Source organism: Muntiacus reevesi, chromosome 1, assembly GCF_963930625.1.
Source record: "Muntiacus reevesi chromosome 1, mMunRee1.1, whole genome shotgun sequence".
NCBI lineage: Eukaryota > Metazoa > Chordata > Mammalia > Artiodactyla > Cervidae > Muntiacus > Muntiacus reevesi.
This window is the reverse complement of record NC_089249.1, coordinates 239,643,306-239,670,488: the sequence shown is the minus strand read 5'-3', so window position 1 is coordinate 239,670,488 and position 27,183 is coordinate 239,643,306. Positions and strand designations below refer to the sequence as shown.

At 37.4% G+C, this 27,183-nt stretch overlaps 1 protein-coding gene across 1 annotated transcript in view; it reads left to right on the top strand.

The window, feature by feature from the left end:
• The window catches only part of DCTN4 (dynactin subunit 4), a 32,592-nt gene extending 5,967 nt beyond the window's left edge, over positions 1-26,625 (top strand). Inside the window, exons 4-13 of the mRNA XM_065918933.1 lie at positions 4,678-4,721; positions 6,791-6,898; positions 8,491-8,564; positions 8,785-8,897; positions 9,211-9,320; positions 13,073-13,146; positions 15,797-15,851; positions 16,864-16,971; positions 21,219-21,316; positions 24,049-26,625. Coding sequence (XP_065775005.1) covers positions 4,678-4,721; positions 6,791-6,898; positions 8,491-8,564; positions 8,785-8,897; positions 9,211-9,320; positions 13,073-13,146; positions 15,797-15,851; positions 16,864-16,971; positions 21,219-21,316; positions 24,049-24,262 — 998 coding nt within the window. The 3' untranslated portion in view covers positions 24,263-26,625. The remainder of the gene's footprint in view (positions 1-4,677; positions 4,722-6,790; positions 6,899-8,490; positions 8,565-8,784; positions 8,898-9,210; positions 9,321-13,072; positions 13,147-15,796; positions 15,852-16,863; positions 16,972-21,218; positions 21,317-24,048) is intronic.
• Positions 26,626-27,183: the final 558 nt, after the last annotated feature.

Below are 27,183 nucleotides of genomic sequence, written 5' to 3'. Positions count from 1 at the left end.
TGCAAAAGGATATGTTTCAGTTTTACTAGTAATCAGGAAAATGCATATTAAAACTTAGTCCATTGATTTGGCAAAATTGTAAAAATCTGGTAGTGTGACAGAAATATAGGAAAAGTTTTTTTGTCTGCTACCACCTTAGAGAGCAGTTTGACATTTATTAAACTTTTAAATTGCTTTTATTCTTTTATACAAAAATTCCATGTCCAGGTAGCTATCCTGGAGCATTCAAACACATGCTTAAAGAGACATCTATATATATATCATGCTGCTGCTGCTGCTAAGTTGCTTCAGTCGTGTCTGACTCTGTGTGACCCCATAGACGGCAGCCCACCAGGCTCCCCCATCCCTGTGATTCTCCAGGCAAGAACACTGGAGTGGGTTGCCATTTCCTTCTCCATATATATCATAAGTGTTACAGAAAAGTTATGTGTGTTTGGACCTAAAGACAGTCTAAAATGTTAATTACCTCTCCATCATTTTTGTGTTTCAAAGCAGAGGTTGCACTTAATCTTTATTAGGAAGTTTCCTTTATTTTTTCATTTTCTGTACTCCATGGTTAATAACAGAGAAACACTCTTTATTACAGTCAGTTCAGAATCTTGAGTTGCTATTTATTTTTTATATAAACAGCACTGCTAACTCTCCATTGTCTTTTTCTTTCTGAAATTTCATTAATTTTCTGAAATTTTTTAGACTTGTTAAAAATTACCATTTTTAGGTTTTCATTAAAAATGTCAACTTACCAACAAGGACCTGTTGTAAAGCACATGTATAGTGTTACGTGCCAGCCTGGATGAGAGGGAGGTTTGGAGGAGGATGGGTACGTGTGTATATATGGCTGAGGCCCTTCGCTGTTCACCTGAGACTGCCACAACATTGTTAATTGGCTGTACCCCGATACAAAATGTTTAAAGTTTGAAAAAATATCAGCTTACTAATACATGAAGAAGCCAATTAAAAAATTATGTTATTTGATGTAACTCAAATGAAGATGGACATTGGGTAAAAATTTCCTATAGTTTCTCATATAATTTGGTAGTAAAAATGGGTGAAGTTCTTTCAGATTCAACTCTGTTCTTAAAACTTAATTCTTGATTTTCTTGAGTTTGCCCTTTGGTGTAGAATGCCTGAGCTCTTGGTTATTTTCCTAATTTCATACATTATTTTGATAAAACATTCTTCAAAAACAGAAACTTAACAAACAAGTTTCTTAAAGTGTTTGTTGGTGGGTAGGTATTTCCTGAAATATGATTTATATTGGAAAGTTTCTGTACCATCTTTTTAGGTTATCAGTAAATATTTGTGTCTTAATGTCAGTGTAGCAAGTAGATTGTTTAAATTTGTTTATGAATTTAAGTTAGATGTGAAAAACAACCTCAAAGTGGCACTTAGTTCAGTGAGTTAAAGTGTATTTTTTCCATGTTTGTATTTTGTTTCTTTTTATCAGATTAAACAAAACCGGGAAATCCAAATAGATTTCTCAGTTTGTTATTCTGTAAGTCTTTTTTTGATACTTTTTGGACTATAAACCATTAGGATTGGATAACTTATTTTTTAGGATTTAAAGCCTGTGCTTATTTCTAGAAATCTAGCTCTTCTAAGGCTGTGTTGACTGATAATTGAATACTCGGAGCTCTTAAGAAGTACAGATAATTTCATTTCTTCCATGATGTCATTGGTATCTGAGAAGCCCCGAAACCACTTTAGTTACAACTATTTGTTTATTTATAAGTAAGCCCTTGTGTCAGTAATGTGCAAAAACTTATAATGAGATCATAATGGCTCTTAAATTTGTGTTTGGAATCAATCAGCAGTTCTAAAAATGCAATTAGGTAAAACTTAAGATTTTTCTAAAATATTACTGAAACATTTTTTTCACATAATTATTTTTCATGTTTGCCTTAAGTAAAGCAACTTTTAAAATATAAATATTGTACTAAAGGTTGTTACTGCTGCCATTTCCTGCCAAGAGTTACAGTGTCACCTTCAACAGGAGTCGTTTTTATTTGGGAAAAAAAGTTATTTTTATAAAAATAATACACATTCATGAACTTACCACTCAGCTTAAGAAATTAAACAGAACCAAAACAGTGTAAGCCTAGTATAGTCTTCCTCCCACTCCATCTGCCTTCTGTTTCCTAGAGAGAGATGGTCATCAGTCTTGAATTCAGGTTTTCATCAGTTCTTTGCATATTTTGCAGTTCTCACATAGTATGTAGCCATTAGCAAATGTGTTTCTCAACTTGAAACAAATAGAACCTTGTTTTATGTATCCTGCTACAGCTTATCTCTATCAAGTTTGTTTGTGGTATGTAGTAGTGATAGTATGATTCATGCCTGACTTAACCACAGTTTGCTTCTTTAGTCTCTTCCAAATGGACATTTAGGTTGTTTTCAGTTTTTTGCTTCTGACAACAATGCTGTTAGACTCATTCTTACATGTGTTTCCTGTCACAGGAGCAAGGGTTTCTCTGCATAATTTAAAGTAAAATTGCTGGTTGTAAGATGTGTACATCATTAGCTCTCCAAAATATGTTTACCAATTTTTGCTCCCATAAATATATGAGTAAACTATTCATTGCTCCACATCCTTGGCAGCTCTTGGTACTGTTGGACTTCTTTCAAGTTTTTCCAAACTCATGGTTGTGAAATGGCACCTCATAGTATTTTCCCCTTTTTTGGCTTAGCTTTATTGAGATATAATTTACCTATAAGGAAACTCAGCAATTTTAAGTGTAGAATTCTTTGATTTTGGACGAATGTGTATAGCCACTTAGCCACCTCCACAGTGATGATACAGAATATTTCTGTCACCCCAAAAAAGTTTTCTCATGCCCCTGTGCAGTCAGTTCCTTCTCTCCACCTCCTGGCCCTTGACTACAAGTAATTTCTTTCTTTTACTGTAATTGTGCCTTTTCTAGAAATTTACATTGTTGGAGTGTTTTAATCTTTTGTGTCTGGCTTCTTTCTCTTAGTATAATGCTTCTGAGATTCTTTCATGGTTTTGCTTTTTTTTTTTTTTTTTGAGTTGCATTCGACTTCCCTGGTGGCTTAGATGGTAAAGCGTCTGTCTACAATGCGGGAGACCTGGGTTCTATCCCTGCATCGGGAAGATTCCCTGGAGAAGGAAATGGCAACCTACTCCAGTACTCTTGCCTAGAAAATCCCATGGACGGAGGAGCCTGGTGTCCATGGGGTCACAAAGAGTCGGACACGATTGAGCGACTTTGCTCGCTCACCCTGTTGTATGGGTATACCATATTTTGTTTTCATTCTGCAGTTGATAGACATTGAAATTTTTTCCAGTTTGAGGCTCATATGAATAAAACTGGATATGAACATTTGCCCACAAATTTTAGTGTAAATATGTATTTTCATTTTTTGTGAGTATTTACCTAGGAATTGAATTGCTGAGTCATGGGGTTAAGTGTTTGTTTACCTTGACTGAAAACTGTCAAACTGTTTCTCTAAGTGGTTGTACAGTTTCAGGTCCTCACCAGCAATGGAGGAGAGTTCTAGTTCCTCAGTAACCATTAGTATTGTTGGTCTTTTTCATTTTGGCCATTCTAGTGAGTGTAGTGATACTTCATTGTGGTTTTAAGTTGCATTTTCTTAATATGCTTATTTGCCATCTGTGTATTTTCTTTGGTGAAGTGTTCACACAAATCTTTTGCCTATTTGCCTATTTTTAAACTGATTTTTTATCTTTTTGTTGAGTTATGAGAGTTCTATATTGTGGATACAGGCCCTTTGTTGAATATATGTTTCGCAGATATTATCTCCCAGTCTGTGGTTTGCCTTTTTATTTTCTCAACAGTATCTTTTGAAAAACACAAGTTTTTAATTCTGATGAGGTTCAGTTTATCAATTAAAAAAAAAAAAAAATTGTCCCTTTTGTGTCCTAGTGAAGAAACTAGCTTAACCTAAGGTTGTTAAGATTTTCACTTTTGTTTTCTTCTAGGAATATTATGTTTCAGCTTTTAAGTGTAACTTTATTATCATTTCAGGGTAAATTTTGTAAATGTTGTGAGGTGTAAGGGTTGAGCTTAATTTTTTATAAATTTGTGTAAATTGTTACAGTATCATTTGTTGAAAGTATTCCTTACGGTTTTACTTTCAGCTTTCTGGAGTAATTTTTTCCTTTATGATTTGTTTGTGCTTTTGTTTCTTATGTTAAGAAGCTCTTCTCTAAACCAAGGTCATAGAACATAGAAATTGCACAATATTGTAGGTAAGGGCAAATTCTCTGGGGTCAGACTGCCTGGGTTTGAATTCTGGCTTTATTGCTTGCTATCTCTGTGACTTTGGGCAAGTTATTTAACTCTCTGAACTTCAATTTCCTCATTTGTAAAATAAGACTAATAATGCAAGTCTCTACCTCAGAGGGTTATTATGAGAATAAAATGAAGTTTGATACATTTCACATACCTGGCAGAGAAATTATACATGTATTAGTTGTAGAGGTGGTCCTAGTGGTGGTTATTATTATCACCATCATTATATTTAAAGAAAGAATTTGATTTTGAGCACTCTGGCCTATGTAATTTCTAGGACTCTTTCTTGAAAATTCTGTGATTTTATGTTTTTAAGTTTAAGTCTGTGGCCTGCAGATGACCTGTTTTTGTGAAAATAAAATCAGATTATGTAAGCCTTGTTTAATATTCCTTTATTTTTCAGCTAGTGGTGGTTGGCAGGAACCTGAAAATCCTCACACGCAACGGGTAAGTAAAGGGTCATCAGAGAGAGGATGACATGAGGAAAGATGAGGAAAAAGACCATTTTATTAGTGAATATGGCTTAGGCTTATAAATCTATCATGTGTGTTTTGGTGTCTTTTACACTTAGAAAGTGCTTCTTGTGTAAGACATTAAATCATAATGGCAGTTTTTTCCAGCCTGACTTAAGTTAATAGAGAAACCTAAGAGTAATTTTATTTCTGTAGTCTTATGAATTGGAAAAAGGAAATAATACGTTTCTGTTTTCCGTATACCCACAAACTAAGTTAAAGGGTCCATTTGTTCTCAGAAATATCATATCCTCAACCTGTAAACATATCAGCATATCTTAAGTCTTGGAAACACCACTAATTTAGAAGATGCTTTTGGAATCAGTAGCAATCATGATTTAGACATCTGTTACTAGTTCACAGTGAATTGATCTCTGCATTGTACATTAGGACTGATTTTGTTACCTCAGAAGCAGAATATTAGAAAGATGGTGAAATGTGATTGAGATGAAGTTGTACAGTCAAACTGGAAATTAAATAATAATTTACAATTATTCACTTATGACCTCAGCTAAAACTAGAAATACTGAAAATATCCTGGATGGGAGTGTATCCAGTTGAACCTTTTCACATATACTATTGTCAGTGTGAACTAGTACAGCTTTCTTGGTCTCTTAGCAGTATCTACTTCCTGGACTCTGACCTACAGAAATACCTGTACTCATGCACAAAAATCTGTTTATTCAGTTACCAAGGAGTTATCAAGCATATGCTCCATCTGTGTGCCAGGGACCATGCTGAGAAATAGGAATATATGACCTTTCCTCTCACAGAGTTTAAGACTGATGGGAAAACAAAATCAATTAATCCCCAGATAAAGGAAAAACTCAAAGTAGTGTGAAGGAGAGAGAATCTGTGCGTGTGAGCATTTATTATAGGGAATTTGAACTAGATTAGTCTACATCTGAGGATTGCACTAGGATCTGAGGACAATAGGCAGAGAAGGGAAAGGATTCAGGGTGGAGGAACACTCAAGCTTGTAAGTGGAAGGAGCAAGTTATAGACCGGTGGGCAAGTGCGCCAGAGTGGAGCGTTGCGGTAGGTGAAGGGAGAAAAGGATTTGGGGCCAAACTGCAGAACCATGTGGACCAAGTTAAGGCATTTGAGAAGCCTTTAAAGCAGAAGAGCTGACAGGATCAGATAAGTGTTTCTAAAAAATAATTATTATTGAGTTGAGAGAACAAGAGTGGGTATCAGGAGACCATTTATGTGCTCTCAGAGGAAATGGTTAAATACCTTTAGGACACCTGTGCCATTTAATAAGATGCAACTTTTAAAAAGAATGAGGTAAATCTATTAATATATGTACTGAGTGGAAAATTCACACGTAAAGTGAAGAAGTTTTAAAAGAGCAAGTTTTTTCCCCTTATATGGAAAATATAAAGACCTACATTTATTTTGCACATATAAAAATTGTATGTCTATGCATGCATTTTTTAATGTATGCAGAATATAATATCATACCTGTGCCTGTGTGTAAGAAAGATTTCTCACCTGTAGTAGTGGATACCTGTGGTGAGGAGAAGGGTGAACGTGGGCACGAGAGATAAAGAGAAATTTTACTTTCTATTCTTTTTATTTCTATATTGCTTGAACTTTTCACAGTTGTATGGCTTTTATGATTAAAGTATATTTTTGAAATGAAAATATGTGTTGGAGTCGAGGAGAAAATCAAGTATGAAATGTCACATTGTTGGAAATAATGGTCCTGTGGCCATGCCAGAAAAATAGGAGTGGTTGTGAGGGGAAGTAAGCAGTGAAATAAAAGAGCAGTGAAAAGAGAACGTGGAATTTTCAAGCCTTTTCATTGCTCATTTCTTCTGTTGTTGAACTTGAAAGTTCCATTTCAATTCTGAAAATCATGTAAGGAAGACAAATTTTCTTCTGGGAAGAGAAACTTGCCCACTTCAATGTGTTTTTCTATTCATTATATGTCTAGTCAGTTTAGTTGATGAATTTCCTAAGCTTCTTGTTAGCTGTTTCAAATATTTTGATTTCTTACAGATGAACAAACTGATTGAGTATTACCAGCAGCTTGCTCAGAAGGAGAAGGTTGAGCGAGATCGCAAGAAACTGGCACGGCGTAGAAACTATATGCCTTTGGCTTTTTCGGTGAGAACTTGGTCCAAAGAGGAATTTCTTATTCACTGATCAAGACCAGTATGGTATAAGAGTGGTGAACATTTCAGAAAGTGGCCATTGTCTCTAAATTCCTGAATGATGGCTAGCAAAAAAAGGTCCCTCAGGTGATAGGTATTTAAGTCCAACAGATATGCTTTTGCTGTATCATTAGTTCTCTTTGAGTTCTTTGTTTTAAGTACATTTGTGTTTCTTTCTCCATCACTCCCCTCTATCATCTTCTTATTTCCTAAAGAGGCTACTATCAGTTTTGTAGGCACACATGTTTACAGCTTTTGCATATTACAGAAAGTCAGAAGAATATGAACAAATGGTAGATTTTATTCATGTTACACATGTAATCCACCCACCTTTGGCATCCTGGTAATAGTGATTTCTGGGCTTTAGTTATAATTTTTTGGCACCTCCCAATATTTCTCCAATGTGAAAAATACTGACTTTTATACTGAGCTCTTTTGTGGTTAAATAAGTAGTAATATATGCAGGTATAATTTTGATAGAATTTATTGGTCAAAGTTATTCTCTACTAGTTTGTAAACTACCAATTAGAAGTGAGAAAATAGGATTTGAAGCTTTTGCTGTTGTTCCCCCAAGTTTTATTTGCTCCCAGAATAATTTATTTTTTGTGTGTTTGATTGGAGCCAAGCAGGTTGGCATTTAATAAATAATGTTTCTTGAATGGCAGTGATATATCAAACTCAGTGCTGAGTTCTTTATACATATTACTGTGTTTAGTCCTCACAACAGTCCTGTGTAGTAGGTGGTATATTCCCGTTTTACACTGAAGGGAATGGGACTTGTAATGGTTAAATAAATTCTTGTACTGCTTCTGCCTGAGAATTAGTTAAGCCATTAAAACCCTAAGAATTGGTAAGAGTCATATAAAAATGTCTTTTAGAATTTAATAAAACATTACAACTTGCAAAGCATCCACATTTGCCAGAGATTTTTATGACATCTCAGTGAATGTTTTGAACAATCCAATGGTATAATCAGCATATGCAGCAGTGTATTTAGGGAGGACTTTGCATTAAGTGTGTTTGTCACTCTCCCAACTTCCCCATGACCTGCCTGCTGTATGAGCTTGCTTCTATCTTATCCTGCATTTTTTTGTCTCTGTTGCAACCTGCTGCTATTTTGGGGCCTACAGCAACACACTATTCATGTAGTGGTAAGTGCTTTTATCATTCTTGCTGACCCTAAAGTTAGCAGATGATCACTGGTGTTCCGAGAAGACATTCATCGTGTGTCTTAGATACTTCACATAGTTTTCTGGTCTAAGCCATTGCTTAGATATTTTTAGATTAAAAATCACATTTTGCTCATTTTCACTGTATTAATGTAGTTTCAATCTCCATGTTTGTTGCTTTTGTTGTCATTTTGAAAATAAGAGGATGTGGGGCTACACTTACTCTCTTTAAAAGAAGCATTTATTAAATTAGCTTTTTTTTTTTTTTTGCTTATTTCCCTGAGCTTCTCATGCTGTCCCTCCCCAAATTCTTTATTTTGATACATAGCATATATAAAAATAGAATTTCTAAGAGAAATTTCTTAACTCTGTTTAGGACAAATACGGTCTTGGAACCCGGCTCCAGCGACCAAGAGCTGGTACAACCATCAGTACCCTTGCTGGACTTTCGTAAGTTTGGACATTAAATGACTTTGAGGGAAAAAGCTGGTATCAAAATGAATATTGAAGGACTGTGGTTTTAAAGTAACAGTTTCCAGTGGGGAAGAAGATGCTCATACTTAGGAAAAACCTAGCTAGAAAGAATATTCTACAATAGAGGAGTACTTTAGTTAGCAATATCATGGACTTTTAGGTGGACCCTTGAGAAATGACTGCTTTTATCTTTTAGCCTTAAAGAAGGAGAGGACCAGAAGGAGATAAAAATTGAGCCAGCTCAAGCTGTAGATGAAGTGGAACCTCTACCTGAAGACTATTATACCAGACCAGTAAATTTAACAGAGGGTAATTTTATACATGATTCTACTTTGTTTCTATTTTACATCTAATTCTGTTTTTGTTATTTCTATGCCTTGTGATTTTTATTTTTGATTTGAGATTTTTAATGTAGTTGTTAGTACTAAAATGAATCATGCAGAAAATAAGATAGAGGTAATCCTTTGAAGAAATGTCTGTCAAATTTCCATTCTTTTTTTTTTTTTTTTTTTTTGAAGAGTGCTGGGTCACAAAGGCAGTGTTATTTTGTGTAGTCATCACATATACATCTGATTTTGAGCAAGTCACTTAAACTAAGCGTGGTTTCTGCCTTTCATGCTAGTGACCACCCTTCAGCAGCGCCTCTTACAGCCTGACTTCCAGCCAGTCTGTGCCTCACAGCTCTATCCTCGTCATAAGCATCTTCTGATCAAACGGTCCCTGCGCTGCCGAGTAAGTATTCCTCTCTGTAGAGTTGTCATTTGTGTAAGAGAAAAGCAAAAATAAATGGAGTTGGCATCTGGTCAGTATCAAAACCTCTGGAAAGTAGTAACTAGAAAATGTTTATAGAGAATGTTCCAGTGTGCAGGCACTGTTCTAAAGCTTTCAAGATAAGCTTAAAGCCCCTAACTCAGTGAGGTAAGTACTCTTCTTTGTTAGCCTTATTTTACAAATGTGGAAGCTGGGGTATCTGTAGGTTAAGTTCATACTGCTAACCCCTAGAAGAATACTGAAAGAATATAAAGCTTTTAGGAGAGTAGGGAGGAAACAAAAAGGACTGATTTTTAAAAATCAATTTAAAAGAAAAGCAAGAAAGAAGAAAAATAAGCAAATCCAGGCTCTGGAAATCTATGAAACATCAGTCTCTTCAATTAATAAAAGAAATACTGTAAAAGAAAAAATACCCAAAAAAGGGAAAGGAAACATTTTAGATCAATACCATCCAACAGAACTTTCTGTGGTGATGGAAATGTTCCTTATTTGTACAGTCCAGCATGTTAGACACAAGTCACATGTAACCTACTGAGCACTTGAAATATGGTAGTGCAACTGTGGGTCCTGAGTCTTTCTAAGGTGAAATTCATTTTAAATAATGACATGTGACTAATAGCTCCTATTATCAAATAATACAGCATTAGATTAGAAGAGACTTGGGCCTGTCAACCAAACAAATACAATGTATAGACTTTAATTCCTGATTCAAACAAAGCATAGAACGAAAGAAGGGAGAGATAGAGGAAGGAAGAAACCAGAGGAAAGAAGGAAATATACCATGCTAATACTAATCAAAAGAAAGCAAGAGTAGCCATATTCATTTCAGACAGAGCAGACTCCAAAGTAAAGACAGTTACCAGGGCTAAAGAAGGATATTACTTAATGATAAAGAGGTCGGTTCTCCAAGAAGATACAACCGTTCCTAATGTACATTTGCCCAACAATCGTGTGTCAAACCATGTGAGGCAAAATCTGATACAGCTATAAGGAGAAATAGATGAATCCACCATCATAGTTGGAGACTTTAACACCTGTCTCTCAGAAGTGGACAGATCCAGCAGGCAAAAAATCAGTATTGTATTGACCCATCAACCTCCCTGGAGATACACTTCTACAAATACAAAGCAAAATATGTAGAGATTAGGATACATCCACCCAATGAGTACTGCAGATCTATAAGAAACAATGTCATAATATGGGATGTATTTATAAATGCAAAAAAAACAGGGTGTATAGCAGGCACGTAACTTTTTATGTAAGAAAAGAGGGAATATATATATACATACACACACACATATAAAAAGTATTTGTTTATGTTAGATTTATAGACTGTTGAAGCAGAATAGAGAAAGCAGAAACAGACTTATGCATGTCGGGAAACTTGATTTCACCAAATAATGGCCTTTCAAGTCACTGGGGAAAGAATAGCCTGTGAAATCATCTCAAGTGATTCTATGAAAAAAAAAAAAATGAGTCCTCTAACTTAACACGATACCCAGAAGTCAATTTTAGGAACCTTGAAAACTTTAAAGAGTAAATATGAAAAGCAATACTTCTAGAAGGAAATATGGAAGAATATTCTTTATGACTTCTGGTTAAGGGAGTAAGTAGTCCATAGTAAGATAAACCATAAAGGATAAAATTACATATTTGACACATTAAAATTTGTACCCCCATTACAGGGAAAACCATAAAGAAATGAAAAGATAGATCATAGACTGAGAAGAGTAATTTGTAAAGTATGTAATTGACAGAGAATTAGTATCCAGAATATGTGAAGAAGTATAACAAATCAGTAAGGAAAAGATAATACCCCACTATAAAATTGTCAAGTAGATACTAATGTGCCAGTTATGGCAGAGGGAATCCCAGTTCCCAGTAAAGGGGAGAGATACTCAAACATGTACAGTAATCAGGAAGTGTATATTAAAACTGCAGTGAGAAACCATTTCATAATCATCAGATTGGCAGAAGTTAGCAATTTGGCAGTATCCATCAAAATAACCAATGCACTTTTAGGAAATTATCCTACAGATATATTTATGCATGTGGGAAGTGATTTGCATACAAGATTACTCATTGCTATGTTATTTGTAGTAGCAAAATTGTGGAAGCATTTATCAATTTGGGTCGGTTAAATAAGTTACAGAGTTATTAAATAGGACACAGAGATACCTCTGTGTGTGTTAGTATATAATTTCCAAGATAGATTTGGTGAAAAAGGCAGAAGAATATAAAATATTCTCTTTTGTGTTACTGTGAAAAAGAAAGATGATATGTGTGTATACTTTTATGCTCATCAGCTGTACATGAGAAACTGGTTGGCTTTGAGGAGAGGAGCAGTAGGATCAGTAACTGGTATCTTTATACTGTTCTTTTTTTTCTAGGGTTAAAAAAATTTTTAACTGGATATAGGTGGAGCCTATTCAAGATAGTAAGCAAGTAATTGTTTATTCTAAAGCATGAGATCTGAAATCACAGCACTTGGATTTAAATCCCAGCTCCAAGTCTTACTGGCTCTGTGACGTTTGCACAGATTATTTACCTTTCCTGTGCCCCATTTTCATCATCTGTGAAATACAGACAATATTTACAGTACCTACACCTACCTCCTACAATCAGTGTGGTGTTTAAGTTCACTTAAACCAAGAATGCATATCTTTTAGACTAGTAGAGACAAAGTTAAAAAGGACTAATAATAACATAAAACAAAGAAGGGACTTCCCTGACAGTCCATTGGTTAGGACCCCATGCTTTCACTTTGATCCCTGATTGAGGAAGATCCTGCATGCCACTGCAAGCCACAGCCAAAAAGAAAACAGGAAAGAGGAAAACTCAGCAAAATTCACATTGTTCACACTTAATTAGAAGTATGTATTAGGGACGTCACTGGTGGTTCAGTGGTTTCGAGTCCACCTGCCAAGGCAGGGGACACGGGTTCCTGGGTTTCTGATCCAGGAAGATCCTGCATGCTGTGGAGCAACTAAGCCCTTGAGCTGCAACTACTGAGGCCCGCGAACCTAGAGCCTATGCTGCTGCTGCTGCTGCTAAGTTGCTTCAGTCATGTCCGACTCTGTGCGACCCCATAGACGGCAGCCCACCAGGCTCCTCTGTCCCTGGGATTCTCCAGGCAAGAACACTGGAGTGGGTTGCCATTTCCTTCTCCAATGCGTGAAAGTTAAAAGTGAAAGTGAAGTCGCTCAGTCATGTCTGACTCTTAGCGACCCCATGGACTGCAGCCTACCAGGCTCCTCCGTCCATGGGATTTTCCAGGTAAGAGTACTGGAGTGGGGTGCCATTGCCTTCTCGGAGAGCCTGTACTCTGCAACAAGAGAACTCACTACAATGAGAAGCCCTCTAACCACAACTAAAGAAAGCCTGTGCATGGCAGTGAAGACCCAGCATAGCCAGAAATAAATTTAAAAATAAAAAAATTTTTTAAAGTATTTGTTAGTTTTATTATTTCAATTTGAAGCACTCAGGGTTATAATATTTGATAGTGTGGTTGCTTATTTCCAGGAGTCCAAAACATCATCTTTCCTATATTTTTGTTATCAGTAATATACACTGTTTTAAAATATATGTGATCTTGCAACAAAATAAAATCAAACTGTACTAAATGCTGTGCTTCTGAATTTAACAGCTGTGTGGATCAGCAGATTGTATTCTTGTTATCCTCCAATACATATTATATATTTTTTTCATTTTAGAAATGTGAACATAATTTGAGCAAGCCAGAATTTAATCCAACATCTATCAAATTCAAAATCCAGATGGTTGCTGTGTGAGTATTTGGACTTGGTGTTTCAGGTTACTGTTTTGTTTTTCCCTCACTATGAAATGTGCTTACTCTTGGCTTAAAAAAAGAAGAGAGAAGCTACATCAGAATAATCTTGCTATTCTGTTCTTGTTATGGTTTTGAACTACATAACAGGAAGTTTAAGGCAAGTCTACAGACACAGAATCCAAGGTGTTTATATCAGGGACATGTAATAGTATGGTCTCTGGCAATGTGGTATGTTGTTGGTTGGAGAGTCATTCATTCCAAATGATAAAGTACCTAAGTTTGGGATGATCTTTTTAAAAAATAAAGTAAAAAACTTTATAAATATATAAATATAAGTATAGCAGATGGAAGACTATCCTGTAACACTATTATTGAACTATCTTCTGATAGTGCTTTGTTGCATGGGATGAAAATAATTAAATTCATGTTAACTCACTGGGACTTGTCAGTAAAAGAGAATTTTGTGTATGAAAATCATCTATCAAAAAGAATAATTAGGAAATTATTGTCTTGACTTTAGGGTGAGAGAGCCCTTCCTAAGTAAGGCAGGAAGCCCAGAAGCTAATAAGGAAAATAGTCAGCTTTGACCTTATCAGAAAAATATGAGTTATAAAAAACAAAATTGACAACAAAGTCCTGAGACAGTCAAGTAAGAGAGAATATTTGCTACTCCATAAAACTTGAATATCCCTGGAATGGGTGGGATGGGGAGATGAGGTGGGGCAAAGGATTTGAATATGTCACTCACAGAATAGAAATTCCAAATGGCTGGTAAATATGTGGAAAGATGCTGAGACTTGATAGGAAACTTTTAAATATTAGTTCTGAGTGCTCATGGGAATGTGGGTAAACATACTTGTACATATTGTTGGTAGAGTGAATTGCTAGAGTCTTTCTGGAGAGTGACTTGGAATATCAAGACAAAATGACATACACATTTTAACCTGGTAGTACTATCTCATGAATCTATTCTATAGAAACAAAAGCAATATATAAAGACCAGTAATATATAAAGATAACATTTTTAAAAGATGTGTGTTGTAACATTTTAATGGTAAAAAGCTAGAAACAGTTTTAATGTCAAACTGATTAACCATTAAAAAAGAAATAGTTGATTAAATTGAGACACATGCATGTAGAGTATTATACAACAATTAAAAAGAAATCATTGACAGTCAAATGGCAGGTAAGTACTGGTCTGGTAACTTAGGAGGAAGGAACTAGGAGGGCCAGATATGGGTATGTCACAGAATTTGTCTAAACTGATTTTCCTCATCTCTGAAATGGGCTTAACACCAGTCCTGCCATCCTCATGTATTTGTTAAGAAGGATCAAATGAGCTATTATGTTTGCAAGTGCTTTGTAACTGTAAAACCCCATACAGTATGATCTGTTTCGCTAACTACTGTTATTTAATGCATGACTGATTAGGACTACAGAAGTGACATGTGGTATGAACTCCTTTCCTAATTAAGAATTAAGAGTTACACTCCTTGCAGAAATACTGAATGGCCAGATGTGCTTCACATCAGTTTCTTAAGAGTTCTTTGGGGAAAAAAGTGTATTTTTTTTTCTGGCGTCATGGCAGAGTCACCAAGGAATCTTAATACTTACGTTCTGGCCACAAATCAGACCAGCTAAATCCAAATCTTTGATAGTGGGGCCCTTGAATTTTATATCAAATTACTCAGAGAATTGTGATGACGATCATGAAAAATAGCTAGTCTGAAGTTAAAATACCTTAATGCTAAGATGCCCTCCTACATGCACCCTCTTGAAGTGTTGCAATAGATTTTATCTTCAGTTAATATTTGCATGATAACATTTATGCGTGCTTTGTTCCAAGCACTTTTTGTACATACTATTTAATTTGTTCTTCACAATAAAAAGGAACTTTCAATGTTCTCACTTTATGATTGAAGAAACCAAGACACAAAGAGCTAAATATCTTGCCCTGCTCTTTACAAAGGAATATCTTAGTGTATAAATACTAAGCTGGAATTTGAACCCCAGTGGTTTTGAATCCAGAACAAGTACACATAAGTAGAGCATTCTGTTGTCTTATTCAGAGAGGTAGCATACAGAGCGGTTAAGAGCAAGACCCTGCAGCCAGTCTGCCTAGGTTTGAATCCTGGCCACTTCAGCAGGCTGCTTCTCCTAAGCTTAGTGTCTTCATCTTTATAATGGGGATAATAGTAATACCTGTTTCATGCAGTTGCAATGAGGATTACATGAGTTAATATTTGTAACAAACTTCAAATATTGCCTGGTACGTAGTAAATGCTATGTAAAAATGTTTGGTAAGTATGTGGTATTGTTTTTGTACCCCTGCAATGTATTATTAAGTCAGTATTGGATCTTATCACCAGTTGCTGTATAGATTTACAGAAATGAATTAATAAAAATCTCAAAAGACATTATCTAATAAATATATAAGGGAGATATCCACCTTGATGCATGGATATATAGAGGCACATGTGAGATTTCAGAAAGAACTCATTCCCGGTTTGATTTCATGTCTTAAATTCTTATTGTAGTGATAGGAAGAATCTTTAAAATTTTCTCTGACATGTTCTGATTAACAAGAAGAAATCATATCTTTTAAGAGACCACAATGAACATTAATACATTTTTTATTCACTTACAGCAATTATATCCCAGAAGTGAGAATCATGTCAATTCCCAACCTTCGCTACATGAAGGTTAGTACCATGTATATTAAGGGGAAGAGAAAGAGTTAATTGATCAAAGATGTGTGCTTAGTGTATGTGGTGGCTGTGCATATTTGACACGGGATTCAATGAGCAGAGATAGAAAAGAAGGAAGTTTGAAATAATAAAGGGACTGAGATTTTAAGTATCCTTAAGCTGGGATTCTTGATTGTAGCATTTTTGATATTATATGCAGAAGGAGCAGGGTGCACATTATATGGTGGTAGAATTATGGCTGGTAAAAAGGGAGATATTAGACCCCACAGGTAGCTTCAGCTCTCTTCCTGTGTGGTGTGTGTGTGTGTGTGTGTGTACACCATGTGTGTGTATGATTCTCTAACATCTGTGTGTGTGTGTTGTCATAGATTTCTTTGTTATTGCAGCCCCTCTGTTCTTTGAGTCCTTAACTCCCACACATGCCTCTCAACAAATTACAGAATGTTCTACAGCAATAAAGACACTTTTATAGTCCCTGTTCATTTCAAAGATTTCTTTTATTTTGCTAATCTAAAGAGCATACCAAAAAAGTTCAAAAAATCTTAAAAGTCTTCTATAGTCTTGATATACCCTTTTTTTTTTTTTTTTTTTGCTGTATTAATACATCTGGCTGGCCATGGTTCCTATATTTTATTCATGAGGACTTCCTTCTTTTAAGTCCTAGTGACATCCTGGGTAGGGTAAGAGTTATAAAGTTTAAACAATCATTTAGATAATGTATATTTCTCAGAATTTCTGGATCTAGTAACTGGCCCTTTTTATGGAATCTGATCTATTTCCTCAGTGAAATAGCAACTCTAAAGAGTATATAGACTAGTGTATAAGTAATATAGGAGTTGATGAGCATTTAAGAATGCAGTGATGTAGAGGTACAGGTGGGGTGCTCAGGAGTGATGGTGGGAGGTGGGGGTGCACTGGGTGATGATTTTGTGATATAATCATGAAAGAAGGTGGACCTAGGTGGCAGCAGTGAAGAATGTCTGAAAGATACCTTTCCTTTTCCCAGGAGAGCCAGGTCCTCCTGACTCTCACGAATCCAGTGGAGAACCTCACCCATGTGACTCTTTTGGAGTGTGAGGAGGGGGACCCTGATAATATCAACAGCACTGCTAAGGTAGGAATGTTTTGCTTCATTCTGAGTGACCCTGACTTTCCTGGAGTGGCCTCATTTGACCTGCTTTAAAGGACTCCACATTCTCATTTTCACATCAAGTCTTCAGGTTCTCTTGATTTCACCTCTAGAGTTTTCTACTTTATCTGCAGGCACACTGCCGCTGCCCTTTTTGAGGATTTCATCATTTCTCACATGGACTATGACAGTGACTTTCTAACTCCCTGTTTTTAGTTCACCCCCACTTCCACTCCCGCCCATCTTCTGTCTTGCAGTTAGGATTATCTTTCTAAGATTTAGCTTTGATCATGGCAGGCTGCTTGTTTGGTGTCCCTCTGACGTTGGAATAAACTAAATTCCTTGGCATAGCTTAAGAGCTCCTTAATATCCTCATCTCTTTTCTTCCGTGATGATCTTCCCTAAAACGACTAAATCTAACATACTCTAGATCATGCACATTAATTGAGATCCAAGCAGATCCAATGAGTCGTAAACTCTAATGTTCCTGGAGAATTATATATGCTACTCATTTTACCTAGAATTCTTCCTTCCCATCCCACTCTTCTGACAGACATGCCCATACCTCTCTTTCTGCCTGAGGCATACTCATTCTTTAAGATGCAAAGGAAATGACATTTCCTTTTAAAAGCTGATGTGCCTCAGCTAGATCCCCTCTGCTTACATAGAGTATGCATGTGTGTATGCATGCTAAGTCACCTCAGTCATGTCCAATTCTTTGCAACCCTGTGGACCATAGTCCGCCAGGCCCCTCTGTCCATGGGATTCTCCAGGCAACAGTAATGGAGTGGGTTGTCATGCCCTCTTCCAGGGGATCTTCCTGACCCAGGGATTGAACCCACGTCTCTTATGTCTCCAGCATTGGCAGATGTGTTCTTCACCACTAGCACCACCTGGGAAGCCCTACATAGAGTATACGTGGCACTAAATATTAAAATAGGTGATTTTGACTCTCAGTATTACTTGAATGAATGAACTGAGACCTTTCTACATTTTACTTCATGATTCATCTAGTACTTGAAATTTTAGAACAAGAACTTTTCTCTGTAATAGACCATTTTATTGACTCATAATTCAGCATGATATTCATCACAAATCAGCAGAAAGGATGCCTATATCTTTAATTAGCTGTTTTTCAAGTTATGCTTATTAGTAGAGAATTTATCTCTTTATTTTTCCTTCTGCTTTTTAATGATTCATTTCCCAGCATCACTTCCAAAGAGAGATGACACTCACCTGTCCTTGCTCCTTTTCAAAATAACACTAGTGAGCTATCTGTCCAGTGTCTCTATTCAGATAGAAATAAGTGCCTGATAAATATACCCAGCTTATGAATTTGCTGCTTTTCTCTTTCAGCTCCCCAGCCACATTTATTTCCATAATTAGAAATGTTATTAACATTGTTATCTGTTAACCTCTAACATAGCAAAGTTGAAGCCTAGTTACAACAAAAGGCTAAGCCTGAAGAAAACTGTTTCTCATGGCCATAAACATAGCCAGTATTCCCATTTCAGAAAATATGTTGGAACCACTGTTTCTCCTTTCAGTTCAGTTTAGTCGCTCAGTTGTGTCTGACTCTTTGCGACCCCATGGACTGCAGGACGCCAGGCTTTCCTGTCCATTACTAACTCACAGGGCTTGCTCAAACTCATGTCCAGTGAGTTGGTGATGCCATCCAACCATCTCATCCTCTGTCGTCCCCTTCTCCCGCCTCGATCTTTCCCAGCATCAGGGTTGTTCTTTGCATCAGGTGGTCAAAGTATTGGAATTTCAGTTTCAGGGTCAATCCTATCAATAGAATATTCAGGACTGATTTCCTTAAGATGGACTTGTTTGACCTCCTTGCAGGCCAAGGGACTCTCAAGAGTCTTCTCTAACACCGCAGTTCAAAAGCATCAATTCTTCAGCCCTCAGCCGCTTTTATGGTCCAACTCTCACATCCATACATGTCTGCTGGAAAAACCATAGCTTTGACTAGACAGACCTTTGTCAGCAAAGTAATGTCTTTGATTCATAATACTCTGTCTAGGTTTGTCATACCTTTTCTTCCAAGGAGCTAGCATCTTTTTATTTCATGGCTGCAGTCACCATCTACAGTGATTTTGGAGCCCCCCAAAATAAAATATGTCACTGTTTCCACTATTTCCCCATCTATTTGTCATGAAGTGATGGAATCAGATGCCATGATCTTCATTTTTTATATGTTGAGTTTTAAGCCAGCTTTTTCAGTCTCCTCTTTCATTCTTATCAAGAGGGTCTTGAGTTCTTTTTTACTATCTACCATAAAGGTGGTGTCATCTGCGTTATCTGAGGTCATTGATATTTCTCCTGGCAGTCTTGATTCCAGGTTGTGCTTCATCTAGCCCGGCATTTCGCATGATGTACTCTGCATAGAAGTTAAATAAGCAGGGTAACAATATACAGCCTTGACTGATGAACTCCTTTCCCAGTTTGGAACCAGTCTATTGTTCCATATCTGGTTCTATCTGTTGCTTCTTGACCTGCATGCAGATTTCTCAGGAGGCAGGTAAAGTAAGGTGGTCTGGTATTCCCATCTCTTGAAGAATTTTCCACAGTTTGTGGTGATCCACACAGTGAAAGGCTTTGGCATAGTCAATAAAGCAGAAGTAGATGTTTTTCTGGAACTTTCTTGCTTTTTCTATAATCCAACAGATGTTGACACTTTGATCTCTGATTCCTCTGCCTTTTCTAAATCCAGCTTGAACATCTGGAAGTTCACGGTTCACGTACTGTTGAAGCCTGGCTTGGAGAATTTTGAGCATTTCTTTGCTACCATGTGAGATGAGTGCAATTGTGCGGTAGTTTGAACATTCTTTGGGATTGGAATGAAAACTGACCTTTTCCAGTCCTGTGGCCACTGCTGAGTTTTCCAAATTTGTGGCGGATTGAGTGCAGCACTTTAACAGCATCATCTTTTAGGATTTGAAATAGCTTAGCTGGAATTCCATCACCTCCACTAGCTTTGTTCGTAGTGATGCTTCCTAAGGCCCACTTGACTTTGCATTCCAGGATGTCAGGCTCTAGGTGAGTGATCACACCATTGTGGTTATCTGGGTCATTAAGATCTTTTTTGTATAGTTCTTCTATGTATTCTTGCCACCTCTTCTTAATCTTTTCTGCTTCTGTCAGGTCCATACCGTTTCTGTCCTTTATTGTACTCATCTTTGCATGAAATGTTACCTTGGTATCTCTGATTTTCTCAAAGATATCTCTTGTCTTTCGCATTCTATTGTTTTGCTCTATTTCCATTGATCACTGAAGAAGGCTTTCTTATCTCTCTTTGCTATTCTTTGGAACTCTGCTTTCAAGTGGGTATATCTTCCCTTTTCTCTCTAAGCCTTTAGCTTATCTTCTTTTCTCAGCTATTTGTAAGGCGTCCTCAGACAACCATTTCGCCTTTTTGCATTTCTTTTTCTTGGGGATTGTCTTGATCACTGCCTCCTGTACAACGTCATGAACCTCCATCTATAGTTCTTCAGGCACTCTTGTCTATCAGATCTAATTCCTTGAATCTGTCACTTCCACTCTATAATCAAAAGGGATTTGATTTAGGTCATACCTGAATGGTCTAGTGGTTTTCCCTCCTTTCATAAACTTGCGTCTGAATTTGGCAATAAGGAGTTCATGATCTGAGCCACAGTCAGCTCCCGGTCTTGTTTTTGCTGACTGTGTAGAGCTTCTCCATCTTTGGGTGCAAAGAATATAATCAGTCTGATGTCATTATTGACCATCTGGTGATGTACATGTGTAGAATCTTCTCTTGTATTGTTGGAAGTTTTAAGTTTCTCCTTTATGTGTTTTATGTGTTTCTCCTTTTTCTTTTTCTTTTTTTATACCACAGAGTATAGAGAACAATATACTAACACCCATGTTCCACCAGCCCCTTAAGAAATAAAACATTAAAGGCACAATTGAAGCCCCCATGTCCTCCCACTTGAATTACCCATGGCAACCCCAATGAACTAAGCACTCTCTTGACTTTTTCATTCCCGTAAATTTCTTTGTTCTTAATCTTTTATCATACATGTCTGTATTCCCAAACAATATGCTTTTAAACTTTTTGTAAGTGAAGCAATGTTGTATGTGTCTTGAAACTTGCTGCTTCCTTCTGTATGTCTGGGTCAGGGCAGTGCTTTGCTGTCCTCTGTTGGGTGAATGCTGTGCAGTGCGCCCACCCCTTCTGAGGCCAGCCTGTCTGTGCTGTTCTCCAGGTGGCGGTGCCTCCCAAAGAGCTCGTCTTAGCCGGCAAGGACGCAGCAGCAGAGTACGACGAGCTGGCAGAACCCCAGGACTTCCAGGACGATCCTGAGTGAGTGAGCTCCCTATGCCCCGGCCCACCCTCCCACCCACACGCCATGCTTGGCTGGTGTACAGGAGGCCCGCTGGTAGATCTGTTTTCTTACCCGAATTTAAGTAGTTTTTTCTTCCTGTTTATTATTATTTGCTGATACATATGAAGATATATTAGTGAAGTGAAAGTGAAAGTTGCTCAGTCGTGTCCGACTCTTTGTGACCCCATGAACTATAGAGTCCATGAAATTCTCCAGGCCAGAACACTGGAGTGGGTAGCCTTTCCCTTCTCCAGGGGATCTTCCCAACCCAGGGATCGAACCCAGGTCTCCCACATTGCAGGCAGATTCTTTACCACTTGAGCCACAAGGGAAACTCATATTATAGGATATATTAAATCATACATATGAAGAAGAAAATGAAATCTCACCACCAGAGATAAGCAGCAGTAACATTTCCATAGTTAGGATCATTCTGTAAGCACAGTTGTTTTAACCTGTGTTTCCCATGGTAAGAAATCTTCAGGTGCGTGTTTGTTAATGGTTGTGTACAGGGTACAGTACTCTTTCCTCAGAGATTTATCGTTGGATTTGTCAACTTCCCCGCCACCTGTCCCTCTTTGAGTGATTAATAGATTTTACTCTCTCATACCTAATACTTCTCAGTTATTAACTGAGAAGTAAAAGCCAAACCTGTCCCAGATGAGGAATATTTTGGTTAGCTTTCAATCTAAAAAACAGAAATCACATCTGTTATTTGAACAGAGAGAATTTAATATGAAGACTTGTTAACTGGGTAACTTTAAAAGTTAAAAAGAAGTCTGAAATATCCCAGAGATGGCAATTCAGTGAAGCAGTTACCATGCCTAGGGCTAAGAGAATTAAGAGAAATGGTTATAAAATGATTAGAATTTAGAAGCTTGAAGGAAGGAGGAGCCCCGTGGAGCTGCACCTCAGACCCCTGGGAAATGGGGGAGGGAGGGGACACTGCCTGACTGGTGCTGGCATGGCAGGCTGGCAGAGGCAGAGTGGTATGCTGAAGCTGGTTATGCAGTTGGAAACCACGCCTGGATATGCCACTTCCTGAGTGAAGACGCATTGCTGGCGTGCTGCCTGCTGGAGCTGCGTGGAGATAGGAGGCTCACCCAGAGGTGCAGCCCCTTCTTCCCAGAGGCTACTGGTCTCTGTTAGAGCCCCTGAAGGGAGCCAGCTTAAAAAGCAGGAGTGTGGTTAGTAGAATCCTGTGTCACAAAGCAGGATACAGAAAGTGGGCTTAGGAAATTCCCTAGCAGTCCAGTGGTTAGGACTCCACACCTCCACTTCAGAGGACCCAGGTTCCATCCCTGTTCGGGGAACTAAGATCCCACAAGGTGTGTGGTGTGGTCAAGAAAATAAATTAAGAAAACAAAGAATGTGCTTTGAGCTGAAAAGCAATAGCATTTAGTACACTAGTATAGGGCACATTTAAGGCTTTTTAACAAAATGATTAAAAGCTTCCTCACCAATATATTGGAGAGAACAAATATAATAACATGGGACAAATTAGAAAAACCAAGTGACAGCAAAGGTGAGGTTAGTACAGTGATTGCAACACTTGGGTTAACTTCAGAAAGCACCAGGTTGGGTGTTTTAATTGTTTTTTCTTAAATTCCATATAGAGTACCAGTCCCCACAGCTTCTCTTTAGTAGGTCTAAAGAGGTAGGCACCAAGAATCTGAATTTTTTTTTTTAAAACTTCCTAGGCATCAGTTGTTGCCTGGGAAATTAAGGCTAGAAAGACTTTTTTTTTTTTTTTTAACTATTTTTAATTGAATTTTTTAAATGAATCTAATATAAATAAAATTTAGTTAGTTCAAAATGGTTGTGCTAGTATAATGCTTAATTATGTTTCACATTATTGTACTTTATAGGACTTCCAGATATCTGGAAATTAATAGTACATAATAGTGGATAATATGTAAATATTTAGTTTCAGTAACTTTTCTTACAGTAGTTGAGTATCATTTGGATAGTAGATCAAGTTCTGTTTATTTCATTGTTTTTTATTTTTGAAGCTAAACTGTTTAAACACACACTTCAAGTACATATCAGAAAACTGAGACGGAAACTTCAACTAGAGACTTTTTTCTATTCTAAAAATTCCTAATTCACAGAAGCTATTTGCAAGATACACTGATTTATGATATTCCAGAAATTCTTTAAAGCTCTGAGTTAGCACCAGTCTGTATCCTGTAGAAATATTACCACATGTTTATAGAAGTTAATGTGAAAATATGTTTGTAATAGGAAATCAGTATAAACAAATTATGGTTACTCTGCATTCATTAAGTAAAATGGAGAAGATCTATATATACCAATACGGACAGGTGTTTGTGATAAACAGTGGGAAAAAAGCTTGTTACAGAATAGTGTGTCCCTTTTGTTTTGGTTAAAAAAACATAAAAGTGTAAGTGCATGGAAAAATATGTAGTAGGTCAAGAGCCAAACTGTTGACAGTTTTTCTCTGTATACTGAAGAGGAAAGTAAGAAGAAAGATTTACTTTTTCCTATCTTAAGTTTTATGACTGTATTTTACTTTTGTAATAATATAAGGAGATGGGCATTTTGCTGAAGAAACTCTTCATTGTTGACAAACGGGATTCTGATCATATCTTGTCATCAGAGATTTCCTGTGGGACATAAAATGACTGTGAGTCTAACTGGCTTGGCTGACCTGTGACCTGCCTAATGCTGTGCTTATTTCCTTCCATAGCATTATAGCCTTCAGAAAGGCCAACAAAGTGGGTATTTTCATCAAAGTGACCCCACAACGTGAGGAGGGCGAAGTGACCGTGTGCTTTAAGATGAAGCACGATTTTAAAAACCTGGCCACTCCCATCCGCCCCATGGAAGAAACTGACCAGGGCGCAGAAGTCATCTGGCTCACCCAGCATGTGGAGCTCAGCTTGGGCCCGCTTCTTCCTTAAAATGCTCCGCTGGCAGGCAGATCCCAAAGGACAGTATCACCACGAACCTGCGTTGTTACAGTGTGGAAGCCGCTGCTTCGTTAGGCCTTGTTTGTAATGATGTACCGTGCACTACTGAGTCCTGTTCCTGGGAGGGTGGGCGCACAGGCAAGGCGTTAGGAGCACAGCGGCTGCTGTACCTCTGGTTCCCTCCTCTCTTCACACCTGCAAGTCTGTCTCCCTCACTGAACCCCTGCACGTTGACTCACAGCAGCATAGTTCCGTCCCAAGAAAGGGGGTGGCTGTTCCTTGGAGTGGCATTCAATTGACCACCTGAGAAACTGTCCATACAATCTCCCGACCTGATCTCATAAAGGATCAGTCTCACAGATGAAAACGTAAAATAACCGAAAGTTAGACCTGCTATTGATGACCTGGCACTGGTCTCAGTGTTGTACCGACTGCTTTTTGCATTCCACTGGATATAGTCTAGCACTCTAAATATATATCCCTTTCCTTGCCTCCTGGCTCCCATCCATTTGGCAGGAAAATAGAATTGTCACGTTGTCTTTAGTTTTGCCATGATTGGAAAGACCTGTGAAATAGTTAAGGCACCTTCATTTGATCTCTTTAAGTGAATGTAGGATACTTAGGTATTAGTTACTCTTAAAATTTTTTTCCCAGCAGAATATGGAACTTTTTCTCCTAGGGAAAATTTGAGAAGGAAGCAATTGCATGTCATGTCACTGGGGTGGCAAATTCTATTCATTTTAACTGTTGCCACAATATCCAGGGATTGATGCTGCCACAGGGAGGCATGCTTTATATCTCTTACTCTGTACCCCTTCTTCTCTCTGCCTCTTTAACTCAGTAAGTTGTTGAGTATTTGGGACCTGAAAAGAGCCCAAAGAAAACTTGGTGGGCAAGTTCACTTCTGGAATGCAGAAAATACCTTAAAGGTTAGATTTTTATCATGATCTGAACTAATGTTCTTTCCAGTGATTAAAGAGGAAAGTAACATTTGTAATCTCTTAATCCAAAACTGGATATTAAGAAAAAACCTTCCTGCTTCCTGAGTTTATGACTTTTATCGTACAGTTTGTCACATAAGACCATTTTGATCATAAACCATAAAATAGTTCAACAAGCAGCCCAGAATACTTGCCTAACAACACACATGCTGTTTTCACTTGGTATCCTGGAGTTGGCTTGCCAACCTTAGTTTCTGTGATGTTTTCTAAAATGAGACTTGACAAAGTAGACCACCAGCTGCACCACATTTCCATAAATGTATTGTTAGCAAGTGGCCAACAGACTTTAGGGGGAAAGAGAAATTTCCTGTTTATACCCTGGTTTTATTTCTAAGTTCAAGCCTTTAGTTTAAAAAAAATGTATATAGCAATTTAAGATATAGGACACAGTAACTTTTCAGCTCCCCTTGGAAGATAGAAATATTTAGAAAACCTTTGAAAGACACTAAATAGTACTCTTAAGATCAAACCAATATTATGAAATAATATTCTACAGAGTAATATATGTGCTGCAGCATAAGAAAAAAAGAAGTCATATCTCTAATATTATTACAGTAATAAGGCTTAACCTCTTAGGAGTTGGGGCAGCGTGTTGTATAATGACAAATTTAAGTTTTTGTGACCACACAGTGTCAAATTAATTTCTATTTCAATACCCGCTATAGCCTGCCATGACGCCAGTACTTCATATTTGCCAGTGGAGGAGATGAGCCTTAAGGTAGAGAATAACGTCCTGTGTTTACATGTTTGCACAGACTACACACTGTTACGCATTTATGGCATATAGCTGGTGTTTGTTCCCAGAAATAACAATGTTGAAGTAATGGGTCTCATCACCCCCATGTGACACAGAAACACAAAAACACTTTTGATCATAGAATTTTTTCCTCAGAAACCAAGTTAACTCGCAGAATAACAGAGCTATTGATTTAATGTTTCTTCTAGATAGTTTTCAGTACAAGCCGGTAATTCTGTGTGTTAGTAGAAATGGTTCAATATCTGCAGCTGGTGAATTTGGACTTTTGTTTGTTTGTTTTTTATATTAGATCAGGTGCAAGATTTTTAAAGTATGGTGAGTGTGTACAACTGCAAGCAAATTAGATGTCATTAGCACTAGAAACTGCAATTTGGGGAATTTAATCTGAATTTGTGATTTGATTGGCCAACTAGAGTTTTCTTTTGTTCAGACTGTTTATAGACTTAATGAGCTAAATGTCATGCATATTTGTAAAGAAATATCCTTTTTGGTCCATTTTGGGAATGAGAGGCACTCCTTGGTCTTTATGAATGACAGGTTACTATTTTGCCTTATTGCTTAACTTCATGTAGTGAAATAAAGCAGACAAAGCTTGAGTGTGTCTTTTGTTTGGTTTCATGATGGCTGATTGGAATAGCATGCCAGTGCTTGGGGAGGGTGGAGTCAGCAGTTAGCATGAGAGTCAGTGGGGCATGCTCCCTTCTCATTTCTTAAAATGAACTAAGTTAAAACCTCAGCGTAGTTCACTGTAACATTATATAGATAGATGTTGCTTGAGCTCCCTATCTCAGAACTGTTGTGTAAATGTTGCATTGTTAGGACTCAACCAACTTTTCTCCTGCATCATTGCTGGCAAAGATACCTTTTAAATGTACAAGTAGCCACTCATCCACTTTGATTTGTACTCAGCTTTTCCCTCCTTTTATTGTAGTGAATTGTTCATGTTCCTCTTGTCTAAAGCCAGTGCCACCACTTACTGCGCTCAGTCTCACCTTCTTACCTATTCAAGGAATGCACTTCAGCAGTTTCTCCCCCTCCCTCTCTTGCATCATTTCCATTGGCATGCTGTGATTAATCTTTAAAAAATTGACCTAACACCCCTCTTCAGCTGCCACTCCATTTTTCTATTTCCTTTTCAGCAAAGCTCCCAGCTT